This window comes from Corapipo altera, unplaced genomic scaffold (assembly GCF_003945725.1).
Source record: "Corapipo altera isolate COAL_440 unplaced genomic scaffold, ASM394572v1 51, whole genome shotgun sequence".
NCBI classification, from domain to species: Eukaryota; Metazoa; Chordata; class Aves; order Passeriformes; family Pipridae; genus Corapipo; species Corapipo altera.
The window spans coordinates 522,471-538,304 of record NW_020884892.1 but is presented as its reverse complement, the minus strand read 5'-3'; the positions used below and the strand labels follow the sequence as shown (position 1 = coordinate 538,304).

Here is a 15,834-nt window from a genome sequence, read left to right as displayed (position 1 = left end):
TAACTATAACTATTTGAGGGTGCCTATCAAACCAGCAGCATTAGAGTGTGTTCTAACCTCTTCAGTCAAGAAGATCAAAGTCCTCTGAGGACAAAACTAAATCTATAGATACATATGTAAGAGTTACACACGCAGAGCTCGTGTTCCAGTTAATAGGAGCCTGCAAACATCACCCTACAGAGCCCCATAAAAATGTACCCCCTGCTGTATGTTACAGGCTTAAGACTTGAGTGACACCATGTAATTAGTGTGCTTAACTGCATGGCCTGGGAAGTTCTCCACAGGAAAATCCAAGTCGTTTTAATGAGCCTGAAGTACTTATTAAACCAAGGAAAACCTCCTCCTCTCCGTGAAAAAAATCCCTTGACCGAGATGCCTGTAAACAGTTGTAGCCTTGAACTAACCTAAAATTGACTCAGAGTCGTTTAATGAAAAACTTTTGTTTTAAATTTCTTCAGCAGTGTTAGGAAGAAAAGCAAAACCTCTGAGGACACAAAAGGTAGAGCAGCTATCAGGTAACAGAAAATAAAACATGAATGATCCCAAGGAAAGTCCCCCATTTTATAAGGCAAGTAATTTCATAGCTCAGCACAAATGTTAACATGAACACCACATTCCTTCAATAAATATGGAAATGGCTGATGTGTTTTACTGCAGTTTCAGGAATCTGAACACCACATCAGATATGGAAATATCTGCCATCTGGAGTAAACCTACTAGGCACAGTTTGGGTTTTTTTTTTCTGATGCAAAACAAAACTTATTGAACAGAACTGGATTAAAATAAACCACATAAGAAGTGAATCAATCTCACCAGCTGCAACTGAGATAGAAAGCCCCATTTGAAAAAAAACCAAAAAACATTCACAGGATTAAATGTAGTACCTGGTAATGATTTGGCTGTACCATATGCTGTGGACTTGGATAAAACCCTTCACTGGATCTGGGACTGGGGTAACCAGGTCTACTGGGCTGCAAACATAAAGGAATTTTTGGAGTCTTCAGAAACAGAAAACTAAAACCAGAAAATTACTTTTCACTAAGACAAACATTTACAGGTGGTGATACCAAAAGCAAACTCAAAAAATCCCCCCTAAAATAGATTTTCTACAACTACTACCACTTTTTAAAAACAACTGAAATTAACTTTTCCTTCATTTTTGCCTGGAAATTGATGCAGCTCAATTGTTTGCTTGGTATGTTGATAAATAATGCTTGCTCTGTGAATTCTTTGTTCATTTAATTGCTTGCACTAAGTGACCTGCTCTGTGCTGTTCAGAGAGGACATCAGCTAAGAACATAATTCTTAAACCCAAGTTTCCAGGTGCAAATACAGCATTGTTTCCAAATTTTGCTGGTAATTTGTGGCTTTTGTGACTGTTCCCAAAAGTAAATTCTTTTGCTTCAGTCAGAATAACACAAACCAAACTGGTTTGTTTACCATGATTATATCCATGTGGTTTTCTGAGGTATAAAGTTAGTTCTGATAGTTAACTTCTCTGTAACTAATTGCCTCAACAAGTAAGGCGCTTTTGATCAGATTCTGAACCTCCAAAGGTATATTTGAGGTTTTGGGGGTTTTTTTGATAAGGAACAGTGCTGCTGGTTGTTTCATGAAGAGAATCAAACAAACAGGGGGAAAAACCCCCAAACCTCATCATTCTGCAAAGGGCTCCTTCAGACCACATTACTTTGATGTTGTAGAATTTATCATTACTTTATGAAAAAAGTCATTATCATTCTGGAGCAGGATGTTTTCTCTCTCAGGTTTCTAACAGAAATATCACTGTGAGATAAAAGTAATTTCATAGTATGGATTGCGACAGCTGTGAATTATTTGAGAATGTGTATAAGGCTATGAATAAAATAGAGTTTAAGACCTATAACAACATGAAACTTTATAATGAACCTTGGGAAGAAGAAAAAAATTAGTTGTCAGCATTAGAAGATTAATAATAATTAAGAAGACACTTAAAAAATCTCCTTTCTACAAAATTCAACTTGTTCCAATGCCATTATTATGCACATCCATATTTCACACAAAAATAGCGTATAAAAAACCTAACCAACACCTGCATTACAAATACAGTGAGGACACACTGACCCCCTCAAAAGAGATAGGCAGTGGCAGAATTAACTGCAGTTTTAACACTCCTTTGGTCCAGTGTTTCAGTTTATACGTCACACACAAAGCTCCAACGATCACAATTTCACATATAGTGCAGCTCACATATTACATTGGTAAAGGGAACTTATTCTACCTGGATTAGCCCCAAAGCTTCAAGACTAAACAAATTCTTTAAACAAAGCTGTAATAATCAAGCAGCATATTGTTCCAATTTATGGAACAATTTATCTGCTTCTGTAACTTGGAACATTGTCTATTTAGATAAACACCAAATCCTGCCAATTCATCTCAGATGTCTGAACAGGTCTGAAATGAAAGCAACAATTTCACTGCCCTTATTCCTGGGGTGTCACAAAGTCATCAAAATGCAGAACTAAGCTGGAAATCTACCAGGCAACAACCTGGATATGGGGAAACAAAAGAAAATAAAAATAAGTTGCCTTCCTGTGAGTGTTGGGGAATGTGTGCAGCAGAAGGTGCTGGAATCATTATCATTCCCGAGCCTGTGTATAAAGCTCCAGGAATTCACCACAAACTGATCAGGACACAGACAATATTCCACATTACAGTGGTGACTCCACAGAACTAAATTCTTCAAAATACAGGCTCGAGCCTTCAAAATAATATGCAAAAATAACTCTGAGGAGAAGCAGACAAGTCACTGAGAGGGAAGAGTGCTCAGGAACTGGTGGGGTTGGACTCCCACAGCTGCAGAACACATCAGTGACATCCAAACAGGACAGTAATGAAACATAACGAAGTGGAAACTAAACCACATAAGTTCCTTGGCAGCAAACCCCTAATTTTTCTGTCCAGTAGAAGGAAAATACAATTAGTTGACTTCTATCATCTCACCAATGTGTTATAAATAAACTTCACAGTGGCCTGAGGGCTCACTAGCCAGTGTAGAGTGCTGCAAGAAAGAAAAAAAACCAGAAGGCCAGGAAATAATTTTGTGGCAACTATGGTTGCCTTTTACAAGTTAAACAATAAGAAATAAAAATCATTAGTGAAATATCATGGCATGGATCAGTTCTAATCACAGCTTAAGCAGAACTGGGTCATTTCAGGATTCACAGATGATGACAAATCTGGCCAGAATGTTGTGGTTTGAACAAACCCATCAGAGGAGGCTTTGAAGAAATAAATGGAATAAAAAGAGGGGTTCTGTTTGTTTTTTTTTAAAATACATGTAATTTGCAGTCTTAGCTACCTTGGGAGGAGCTTCATCTGATCCTCCTGAGTCCCAGGATACTGTGACTTGTCGCCTGGATTCCATTCTCATTCGTTCTTCTTGCTGGAGCTTCTCTTCCTCCAGTATTGTACTAAGAAAAACATACCGTAATTAAGTAAAACTCCAGTTCAGTGAGAACAAACCTCTCCCCAGAGCTCCTGCATTTTTCAGACTGATAAACACTACTTAACAAAGCGACTGAGCACTGAAAAACCACTTTCTTTCACATCCACTAGTTCAGTTTCTGAAAACGAGTATCAAGAAGAAATATTTCTGTAGGATTACCAGTGTGCTTTTGAAAACAGAAGCAGCATCAAATTTTCAGAAAGCTGTGGTTGATCTTGCACAAAATTGTTTTTGCATAATAGTTCTTTTTATGTGCAATTAGACAGAGAAATCCTCAAAGACAATCAATCAAGCACTTACTTGCATGAAAGCTTATTCTTCACAAGAAAATATGCTACTGAACTGCTGCAAAGGTTCAAAACAAACCGAAAATGTTCTTTTCTGAAACTCAAGAGCTTCAGATCACTGGGATTTTTTTTTCCTTTTTGAACGAAGCAATCAAAAACCATTTTAAATACTTCTGCTCTCAAGCTTTAGCCCAGCCAGGAACACATTCAGCAAAGCAATTTAGCAAAACAGAAAGATCTGACAGCATTCACTCAGCTTCTAAGCATTCAGGTCAAAAGGCTGCATTTTCACAAAGTACAAGACAGTAGTAAAACCAGTTTGCTACTTACCGCTGTTCTGACTATTACAAAGCCTGTTTGAAGCTGAACGTGCTCCTGCTGCCCCCACATCCAGCCTCCTCCCAGCTCTGCTATGTGGCTTATTAATGTTGGATATTTGCCATTTGAAAAATACTCAGAATGAAGCTTTGAAAGAGGGAGCTGCCAATTCCTTGGAGCTGCGCGCTACGGGGACAGTCTGGAGATGTGAGCAGGGCAGATTATTTCCATATCGCCATCCCCAGTGTAAAGATAATCCTGTGAAGGAGCTATTCCCAGCTCCTTTATCACTCAGGAGTTTCCAGAACCAAAGCTAGGTTCTGAGTTTATAATCTCCTGTTCAGTCTGCTAACAACCACCCAGAATTACTCATGCAGGGGATGAGATCAACTCCAGCAATCTATTCTCATCGTGGAACTTTCAGTGCTTATTTCAAGAATAAATTCCTGCTGGAGACGAGAACTCTGCTTTTCCTTACTCAGCCAAAAAAAAACAAAAACCAAACTATGCCACTTCTAAAAAGCAGAGAAGTCATCTTGTCTCACTGCAGCTAAATCAAGTTTATAAGTATTGCTGCAATTTCAATCCATCATTGCTGAAGCAACACAAGAATGTGGAACAAAAACAAAATCAGACAAGTTATTTGCAAGAGTCATCCTACTAAAAATACCACAGAAACACAACTACAGCCCAACAGAGGGAATAAAGAGACAATCTTTCTATTTTACCTCTCTCTTCCTTCAGAATAAGGAAAATGCAAGATTTCATACTCAAACCCCTGAAGAACTAGCAAAAACCCCACTGCTTTAAAGCCGAGTCACACTTCAGATATCCAGCATAAGTTTTTATATCGCATAAGAAACCAGCCAACACATCCACAACCAACCAACCACGATTACCATCTTTCAAGGAATACATCCGAATTAAAAAGACCCAAAACAAAACAACACCAAAAAATCTGCCCAGATTAATGAATAAAGCACGAATAAACTATAGATTTTTAACCAAGCTATTGATACAGTAGTTGCTCTAATCTGAGCAGAAGAACAGACCAGAGTTGGCTACTAGCAGCTGACTAAATTTAGAGATGGCTTATTGACAATTTGGGGCCATGGGTGGAATTTGTCACAGCACAGTCCTATTCTTCCACAGAAAGGACTAAAACCCAATACCCCTCTCTGCCTTGCTATCAAAGCCATTTTATCTGTGATGCCACAGCATTCAACACCACCAAGTTAAATCCTTATCACTGGAAACTGCAAACTTCTATTGAAGTGACTTGGTTTTCATAACAGGGGCTCAGCTTTTTGCCTTACAACCCCAACTCATCCCACCCTGCTCTCCCGTTGCCTGTACCAACAGGAGGTTCTTTCCCAGCAGCCCAGAGGTCTCAGGCTGAATCTGTACTTGGATGCCCTTGATTCTGCTGACAAGAATATAAAGTAGAAATGCCTCAGAGAAGCATTACTTGAAAAAACCACAAAGAATATAAATGACTCACAGAAAGGTCTTTGTTTTCACAAAGGGGAGACCGATCCGTGCATGGAGTCAGAGTGTGCCAAGAGATATTTTTGACGTTTCCTCAGTGCAGCTGCTCAAGTTCTCTGAACAGTTTATTAGAATATGCAGAAGGTCAGGAAAAGTCAGATCTAGGCATATTTTCCCAAACTGCACATATTTTTAGCAGCAACGAGGAGCAAGCAGAGAATTCCATCCCTATGGTTTCCCTAGCAAACCCTGAGGTAGAACAGACAAACTCAGCTCAGCTTCTGGGCGAGGTGAGGGCTGATGAAAAATTCCAATTATTACAAGTCCACGTAATTGATAAACTTATTTAATTTACAAAGGGCTTTTTACAGAAATTGGCCTGTGACTGAAAAGGAAACACTTACTGGGAGCCTCAGTGTAGGAATATTTTAAATACTGAACTGTATCCTCACATTCCAAAAGGCCCAGCAGCACCAGTGTGATGTGGGAATCTATAGCAAGTGCTGACCCCAAAAAAGCTGTTTCTTCCTTTCTCTCTGTGATCTCCAGCCACCAGAAATGCCACACTGGATGCAGATGAACGTATTTTCACATCCTGTTCTAATATGAAAGCACTTGTATATTAATTACACATTATTCCTAATGGTCACCATCAAGGAGCAATAATGAAGCATTTTGCAGCCTCCATCATGTGTTTTAAGTATGTGCTATAGTATTTTTTTTGTCAGGATGCCACAAAAGAAGAGGATTCAAACTGCTCTCACTCTTCCTGGGTTTTTTTCCATTTTATTTATAAGCAACGTTTCAAGATCTACATCAAATGCAGTGACAAAAAGGCTCAAGTCCAGTTCTCAGCAGCTAATTATCTCATTGTTGACATAAAACCAGACCTTAAAAGCATAGAATCAGTCTTTTTTTTCCCAGCTGTATTCAATGTGAACTGCAGCCCAAGGATGCCAGTGGGGTCAAGCACTCTGTTTAAAACCTGTGACCAACAACCTCAGCAATGACACAACTGCTGTTTATTTTGCTAATTGTAGCAGAAAGGATTAGTGAGAGGTACTTTAAACAAAATTCATTCCATGATTCAGTGCAAATGTCATAAAATTACATTAATTTGAAAGCTCAAAATTAAGATCCTTTTATATTATTTACCATGTAGTGCAAGACAAAAAAATCTGTTCTACACAAAACCAGCAAGGTGACACGATTCCCAATTAAAAATTTCCCACATTCTAACTCCGACCAAGTCAGTGAGAGTCACAGGAGAGAAGGATTGCACCTTACTGTCCTGACCTAATCTGACTTTTAACCCCTCCCCACCACTTGAAAAAGGGACTTGGAATCCAAGGAGGAATTAAATTTGGAAATCCATGACCCACCCAATTTGTTTCTGTGTTTGCTGGGAAGACTGACTCAACCCTGTCCACTTAAGACAGATCAAATGCTATAAAAATTACTACCCTAATACCACGACATAAATTCATATGTAATAACAAATAACAGTATATAAATTGTACAGAAATCAGCACCTTTGCATTGCACAATCAGCTGCAAATACAGTTTGTGCAAAGCAGCTGTTATTATGAAACGGGGAAAGCACCAAATAACAGAGACCACATGAAATGCTTATGGTCCCATCAGTGCTATTTCAGATGCAGGAGTTTTTTCCCAAAGCCAGGGACTCTTTCTCATTAAACCAGAGAGGAATGCTGCAGTGCTGTAGCACTGGCTCCAAGCAAACATCCAGTCTGCTCTCAGCTTGAAGAGACTACCCTGGACAGGATCCAGAATGCGCAGCAGAAACACCACAGGAAAAGGCCACCAGGGAAACGGCTTGTTTTTGCAAGTTCATGGGAATCTGAGTTTTGAAACCCAACCTTTCCTAGCTGCCTGAGATTGCCTCATCATCAGGGAATTGGCAACCTTTCCAGCAAGAGGCTAAGTCTGTCTGTGAGCAGCGCAAAGCAGCCCCAAGGACAACTGTGCTGCCTAACTTTGGGGAATAAAGTCACCAGTTTGGAGTGGCAGAAAGCTCTGCTTTGGTGGGAACAGAGTAAAAAATGGATTTTAGGGTTGCAATGGCCCCAGGAGAGAGGCTGTCCTCTAAGCAATGCTTCAAATCTCCCAGTATGAGTAGAGAAGCAAAAACCCCTTCAACACTCAGTATATTTTCCATCTGACTGAGAGAATGGTTTAGGTTGGAAGAGGCTGCTGGAGGTGTGGAATCCAATCTCCTGGTGAAGCTGGGCTTCATGCACAGCAAGGGCCAGCTCCTCAGAGCCTTTTGCAGTCAAAGTTTGAGAGTCTGCCAGCATGGAAATTCCAGAGTCTTTCTGCATGGCCTGTTTCAGAGCTCACCGATGGGACATATTTTGGTGTGTAACCAAAGGAGACCCTGACTTGCCACATGTCCTGAGTGCTGGTTCTGAGGAGAGCTAAGCTCCTGAGCACACTCTGGATTTACTCATCCTCTTACTTTCCTGATGGATACTCTCCCTGCTTGGGTTTACACACCACTGCCATCTTCCCAGTCACATTTTTCAGGGCTCCATTCTCACCTGTGCCAACCAGCTTTAAGTTATCAGTACAATCTGACTGCAAATTGACAAGAATCCTATTCTTCCAGAACCAAAAAAAAGAGAAAAATCAAGCAAACTGTGAATTTCCACCTATTCCCCACACATTTCCTTGCAATCCCTACCCAGCCCTGCCACTCCTTCCTTTGTGGTTAACTCCATACAGTCAAGAGGATAATGTTAAGTTATCTATGATAAGGGAGAAGTCTTCTTCTAGCTCTGTGAATTATAAGTCTACACAGGAGTTCCCAGACTAACAGATGATGAAACTGTATGAAATTTTAAGAAACAGGAAAAAAAACTAAAGGTATTTAATTTATTCACATAGCAACTCTGAAACAGCATCATAATTATATTCAAATTGTCCCTTATTTTAACCTCCAGAGAATTATCTTGAACTATGAACATCCAGTGACAGCAAAGAATGATATTATGAAAATAAAACATGCCACAAAACACAACTTAGAAACAAGACGTAAAATAAAACTGAAGAATTTGTCACTGAATTAAATAAATCCAGGAGTGGACTGTCAATGTACAATACCTGTGCATTGTTTGAACCCTGTATTGACTTACGCAAAATACATACTCAGCCCTCATAAAATCCGGAAGTGACAACATTTGTGACCCAGTTTGGTCACAAATATCAAATCTGTCTGTACGTTATCTCAGTGAGGTTTCAAAGTTTAAACACCACTCCTGCCTTGGGGCTGGTGAAATGGAGATATGGACACTGAAATATATTTATTATTGCAGATTAAACTAAGGTGTGAATTTAGACTGGTCATCAAGCTGTGTGCTCACATTCATTCCAAGACAAACAAAAGGTAGTCTATATCCTGGTTTACAAAGGGCAAAAGAATTTCTAGTCAGTGATGCTGCATTTATTGCAGGCTTTGTAACTGCCCTGTGACAGCTGTGTCTGTGCAACCACTGTGCTACGTGCTATGAAAATAACTTCCAACAGCACTCACCTGATGCTTCATTTATTTAAGAAAAGATACATTTTTACCCCAAATGTCCACAATATGTTTGTCTGGATAATTACTCTAAATTCTTTCTACCTGTCTCCCCAAGGATGGTAGCTAAAGTTATAAACAAATTGCTAGTAAAACGTGAAGTTTTTCTTGGGAGAGAAAGAAGGTGATTCGTACTTCCAGTTATCTGAATTTACTGCCGAATCTAATCTTCTCTAGCAGATAAGGTCCAGTTTTCCAAAAGACTAACAACAACCTGGCCTTCTGAAGATAAAACTTAACACACCATGTCTCGTGTTTTCCACAGAGAGAAAATACCGTAACAGAAGATAAAGCAAAAATAAATATTTCTGAACAAGGAAAACGACCTTTCAGAAGTAAAACCCTACCTGAGTTGTGCTTTAAGTTCAGTAAACCTGGGTCTCCTGCTGGGGTCGTAGGCCCAGCACTTGGTCATAAGGCTGTAGAGGGTGGGAGGGCAGTTTGGAGGCATTGGGAGCCGCTCACCGTTCTCGATCCGCCCAATCACATCATTGTTCTTCACTCCCTGGAAGGGCTTTACCCCGTGCATGAGGATCTCCCACATACACACACCTGAGAAACACACACAAAGCAACGTTTTCCCCACTGCCAGCAAACAACAAGACCTGTTAAAGAAAGAAACAACCCCCAATTTTGTACTAACACTGCGATTTATTCCAAAGCGTGCAGCCAGGGAATAGGTCTGGACTTACCAGCCGGCAGCAGAGGAGGGATGTGCAGCAGGATCGCTCACACGGCACCAACCTCACCTACTGATGAGGCAGCACGACCCACAGCCTGGCCTCCCACTGCACTGCCTTTTACCTTTACCTGCTCCAAGTCACAGGGCTTGCTCATATTCAAATCTATCATACGAGGTGGAATGAGCTGTGTTTGCTTTTCCCTTTGGCTCGTTCCAACTGGCCTGTTTCGACACGTAGGGTGTATTTTCACTTTGAGGGTGTTTTTAACGCTGGCATCGATCCAGATGTTTTTGTGCTGAAACTATGTAATAAACCACTTTCTACTGAAACAGCGTTAAAAGCACAAAGGGAAACGTGGTCTGTTGCTTTAGGATTGGCCAAGATTTTACATTAGAATTCATTTCTCTAACTCTGACTGTATTAGAGTTTTCTTCAAACTATTATACACCCCTCAATTAACAACATTCAAATTTTAATTTGTAAAAAGGGTGAACTCTTACTTGACTTTCCTTGCTCTGATTCCAAGTCTCATCACCTTTGTTCCCTAAAACAGCCTGTGTTCCATCTGCCCAGACCAGTTGTATGAACCAGTTTGAGCACAGGTGAACAGATTCATAAAATCCTCACATATTTAGGAAAAATGATCAAAGCTTCAGGATATGCCTATTTAGCCTCATTTTTACTCAGCTTCTGATCATACTCTAAGCTGAAAGGAGCTATGAAAGACAAATTAAGTGGGAATCTGGCATTAAAGATCTAGAAACAGGGTATTACATACGATGAGTTATGCATTAAGCAAGGTGTATCACCATAAAACTCAAAATGCAAAATAGAAACAGCAATGACAATGGTATAACACACACAAAAAAAAAAAAAAAGCAAAGCTCCAAAATACAACCAATGGAAAAAAATCATCTCCTTTTTATCTGTGAAATAATTTCCCTGTACCTTCATTTCTGTCAGCTTCTTACTAGAGTTAAAAAGGCACATGAAACTTCAGGCTTACTGAGTAGAAAAAGGAAAAAATATAAATACAAAGATGGAAAATATGCTGGAAGAAACTGGATTTTCAGAAAGTACAGTAAACATTGTGCCAAATATCTGGAAATTATTCATTTATAGTAGTTAAAATGGAACACTGAACTTCTCCAACAAGACATTAAAGAATCCCCACCGTGTGGTGTTCACTTACCAAACATCCACACGTCACTAGCTGAGGTAAACCGTCGGAAGTTGATTGACTCTGGAGCCATCCATTTGATAGGTAATTTTCCTTTGGAAGCTACAAGGGAGGCAAGAGAAGGCAGGCTGTTATCTCTACTACTGAGTTCAAACACAGATTTTGTTCTCAGTGAAACAATTCACATGCAAACCCCATCTCCAGTGAAGCACTTCAACTATCGATAAATAAAGTTGTTTGGCTTTACCTAAAACAGAAAAAAGAACCAACAAAACCCAAAACAATAATAATCCCCCAAACCTCCCAATAAAGGCCTCAACAACAAACCGCAGAAGCACACCAAGAAATGATCATGTCAAAATTATTTCCCCTCTCAGCAATCAAAAAATGAAATGCATCTCAGTGAAATGAGACAAATGAAACAAGGAAATATAACAAAGTGTAAGGGGACAGTTAAAGCATATTTTTAGATATATAACTCCAACCAGGAATATAATGAAGATGAGATTTATGAATACATGCTTTAACAATATAAGCCAGCTTTGAAATGCTACTGTTTAGTACCCAACATGCAATCTCTATTCTCCTGTTGCACTTCCCTTCTATCAGGCACTGCAGGACATCTCTCAGCTGCTGGAGGCACTGAAGATCAGTATTCCACCCAAAATGGGGAAAAACATAGGTTTCAAAGACATTTTTGTACTGAATCTCCCTAGTTCAGTGGCATCTGAAGACTGCAGCATAACTGACAGCACAGACTCAACATTTATGTGTACCTACATGTGAACTTGATATTTCTTCCAACTGAAATCAGACTTTGTGATCCTTCTTTTTAAGTACATATGTAGGAATTTACTGCCATTATTAAACTGTTGAGTAACTTGTCTTTTCATACAAATACAACAGCCAGACCAAGGAAATCTGGTTAATTCCTCGAGATTGAGAGAGGCAACTGTGTTCTAACTGTCCTGCAAGAAGGACCCAGAGAGTCCACTTACCTTTGTAGTAAGTACTGTCTTCCATGTATCGGGATAAACCAAAGTCACCCAATTTCACACAGTCAGTGGTAGACACCAGCACATTTCTAGCAGCAATATCCCTGCCAAAGAGAGGGAACAGTACTTCTAATAATTTAAAAGCAAAGTGGTGAAGTACCACCTGAAGAAAATTTGCCTCCTGCCCTGCAAAGGTAAGGAAGGGGTTTAAGATCTCAGTCCTGTATGAGGTTTCCTAATAAGGAGCTCAGATTTTGGTGATACCACAGGGATTATGGAAAGACTTTGGAATTTTTGTCTTGCAGTTTCCCAGGTGAGACAACTTCCCTTATGTGTGTCTCTGGACTCTGGATGTCAGCAGAGGTGACTAAGTACTGACAGATTCAGCTTTGAGCAGTGATATCAGTACAGCAAACTGAGCAGTGCTTTCTTCCACTTCACTGCAGCGTCAGTTGTGTTTTGTGAGTTTATTGCTACAGTTAAAATAAACAGCTACTTGGCTGAAATCATATAATCACTTTGGTTGGGAAAGATCATCAAGTTCAACCATTAAACCAACTCTGCCAATGCCACCACTTAACCATGTCCCCAAGTGCAACATCTACACATTTTTAAATACCTCCAGGGATGGGGAACCAACCACTGCCCTGGGCAGCCTCTTCCAGGATTTGGCAGCCCTTTTAATTAAGAAATTTTTCCTAATATCCAATCTAAACATCCTCTGGTGTAGCCTGAGGCTGCTTCCTCTTGTCCTGTCACTTGTTACATGGGAGAAGAGACCAACCCCCACCTGGCTATGACCTTCTTTCAGGGAGCTAAAGAGGGATATGGTCTCCCTGAGTCTCCTTTTCTCCAGGCTAAGCACCCCCCAGATCCCTCAGCTGCTCCTCATAGGACTTGTGCTCCAGACCCTTCTCCAACTCAATTGCCTTTCTCTGGACATGCTCCAGCCCCTCAATGTCTTTCTGGTCGTGAGAGACCCAAAACTGAACCCAGGATTTGAGGTGTGGCCTCACCAGTGCCCAGCCCAGAGGGACAATCCCTGCCCTGGTCCTGCTGCCACACTATTGCTGGTACAGCCCAGGTGCCATTGCCCTTCTTGCCCACCTGGGCACATCCTGGCTCATGTTCAGCTGCTGTCGACCAGCACCCCCAGGTCCTTTTGTGGTTGGGTTGTTGTGACCCAAGTGCAGGACTTGGCACTTGGTCTTGCTGAACCTCGCATTGTTGGCTGTGGCCCTCTGATCCAGCCTGTCCAGATCCCCCTGCAGAGCCTTCCTGCCTTCCAGCAGATCAACACTCCTGCCCAGTTGGGTGTTGTTTGACTGAGGGTGCCCTTGATCCCCTTGTCCAGATGACTGATAAAGACATTTAACAGGACTGGCCCCAACACTGAGCCCTGGGGAACACCACTGGTGACTGGACCCCAACTGGATGTGACATCATTCCCTACCACTCTCTGAGCCTGGCCATGCAGCCAGTTCCTAACCCAGCAAAGAATTCACTTGTCCAAGCCAGGAGCAGCCAGTTAAAATCCAAGTATCCATAACAATCCCATGGTTCTGCTATTTACAATGTTTTTAACATAAATATCTATGCATACAGATATATAGTTATTACTTTATATGTAAGTGCTTGCATACACATTATCACAACACATATAGAGTTTGACTGTAAGTATTTAAACATAAATAAATAGCTGAAGTTCAAAATTAATAGTACTTAATAAACTGGAGTGCTGTGAACTCTTAATTGCATGCAGTAAGAGGCTGAAGTCAGTCTCTTCTCCCTAGAAAGTTCATGTTCAGATTCAAGGGAATAAAATTCAAAACACCGCAAAGGAAATTTAGGTTCATTTTCTGGTTAAGCAAGTACTTGTATTTTATAAATATTTTGTTTTCCCTCTTCTTTACTTAAGAAGCCATCTGCCCTTGTTTTGCTTTTCTATATTTGAAAGATTACAGTTGACTCACAGCTTTAAAAAAATACTGTAACCACAAAGCAACAACCAAGTCGAAAACAACTCCAATTAAAATCCGGCACCAGCTCCGAGTCAATCCAGGAGTGGGCCAGCAGGTGTCACCCTTGAAAAGGGTGTAATTCTGGTGGAAGCCTCTGCAAAAATGACATTGCCTAAAATATGAAGTAGTTGCATATGAAAATAGACACGTACACACATCTATGTATGAAATCTTACCTATGTACAAATCTTTTGCTCTCTAAGTAGGCAAGTGCTGTGCTCAGCTGGTAAGCGTAGAGGATCAGAGAGGCCAGGTCCAAGCTGTATTTTCTTACTTGCAAAAACGATCTCAGCTTTTTGCACAAGGAAGGAAGAAACAGAAAGAAATTAGGACCAAAACCAACAAGTTTGAACGAGACATATTTCAAACTGTAACGTTTACACGAGTATCGACGGGCATGACTTCCTTCCCTGAAGACTGGACGAGAAAAGGAAATCACTTCCCATGAATAAAATTAACTCTGGGTTAAATTCAATCTTTTTTTTCCTACATGAAAATGGGTTAGCCAAACAAAGAAAACCCAGTAATTTTGTGCATTGCTTTCAGGCTCCTTCTGCATAACATCTGCTGCTGCTGTTCCACAGTGAAGCCCTCCTGGACTTTTACTGACTCTACCCTTGAGTACAGCACATGTTTACAGCCTGAATAATTTAAGAACTTAACAGTACCTGGCCAAGCCAAACACTGAGTAGATGAGTATTGTTTTGGAAGCATTATTTTAACCTACATGTGCTAAAACAACTGAATTTAGCAGAGAGTACCAATATCAATGCAGAATATTTATAAGCTATATTCCCAGTATAAGGCAGTTAGCACCTACTGGAAGGTAGTACTTGAATCTCCTTAAAAATTAAAACAGGGCTTTGAAAAGTCATTTGGGCACTGGAAACGAAAACTGCAATTTTCTGACAGAAAATGACTTCACTACAGGTTTTTTCTCCCTCCTCTCCTTTTTCTTCTGGACAATGTACTGCAGTTTGATAATTACAATGACAATACACAATGCAGAACGAAATGTCACTGCAGCTCGCATTTTCAGAAACATGCAGCTCAAAGAAAACTAATCGATTATAAAGAGTGAGATTCTAGTTTTGCTTGAACCATTCATGCAAAAAAACAAAATAATGAGGGAAGTCATCTTATCTAGGGCCTCCACTGCAGAGACTCTACAGAAAAAAACCCAACATATTTCAAGGGAAAATGCAGTGTTACTCAGAAAGAATAAAAGATGTACCACAATTTCACTTCTAGAAGGTATGTTTGCAAATGCTGCTTAAATGATATCACATTATCATCATCTTGACAGAGGTCATGCTCTCACTCTGGAACTGCAATTCAGTTCTCTGAAAACTCTGACTAAATGGCTTTGGAATGAGGTGATGCAGTTCTCTCAGTGGAGGAGGAGGTCAAACGCTGCCACTCCTGTTTCTCAGCCCATAATTCTACAAAGGAGTATGATATCATGTTTGATATCATGTGTTAGCACTGGGAAGTGTTCTTTCAGTCTTTCGTAAAGCGATCTGTGAGCTAACGGAGAGGAGACCAAAGCTGCACGAGGGTTTTTCATACCTCTCCAAGCGTGCAGAGCTCCATGATTATCCAAACTGGGTTTTCTGTAATGACTCCAATGAGCTTCACAATGTGAGGGTGATCGAACTGACGCATTGTTACTGAAAGGAAATGAAAACAATTTGGTGGTTAAGAAGCATTTAGCCTGTGACCACAAAATATAATCACAGGTCTTGAAACAGCCTGAAACAACTGTTGCAAGCAGTTA

The 15,834-nt window shown here is 40.3% G+C and overlaps 1 protein-coding gene across 20 annotated transcripts in view; it reads right to left on the bottom strand.

Annotated features, from left to right (window-relative positions):
* PTK2 (protein tyrosine kinase 2) overlaps positions 1–15,834 on the bottom strand; it is a 190,444-nt gene that overhangs the window by 17,729 nt on the left and 156,881 nt on the right. For 19 of the 20 annotated variants that reach the window (XM_027645649.1, XM_027645631.1, XM_027645633.1 and 16 more), the window contains 7 exons: positions 15,627–15,727; positions 14,234–14,349; positions 12,040–12,140; positions 11,054–11,143; positions 9,526–9,730; positions 3,341–3,452; positions 885–971 (listed from right to left, as the gene is read on the bottom strand). In XM_027645649.1, the coding sequence (XP_027501450.1) occupies positions 885–971; positions 3,341–3,452; positions 9,526–9,730; positions 11,054–11,143; positions 12,040–12,140; positions 14,234–14,349; positions 15,627–15,727 (812 nt within the window). Of the gene's footprint in view, positions 1–884; positions 972–3,340; positions 3,453–4,104; positions 6,058–9,525; positions 9,731–11,053; positions 11,144–12,039; positions 12,141–14,233; positions 14,350–15,626; positions 15,728–15,834 lie in introns of those variants that run through there. The other variant, XM_027645651.1, reaches the window with a different exon arrangement.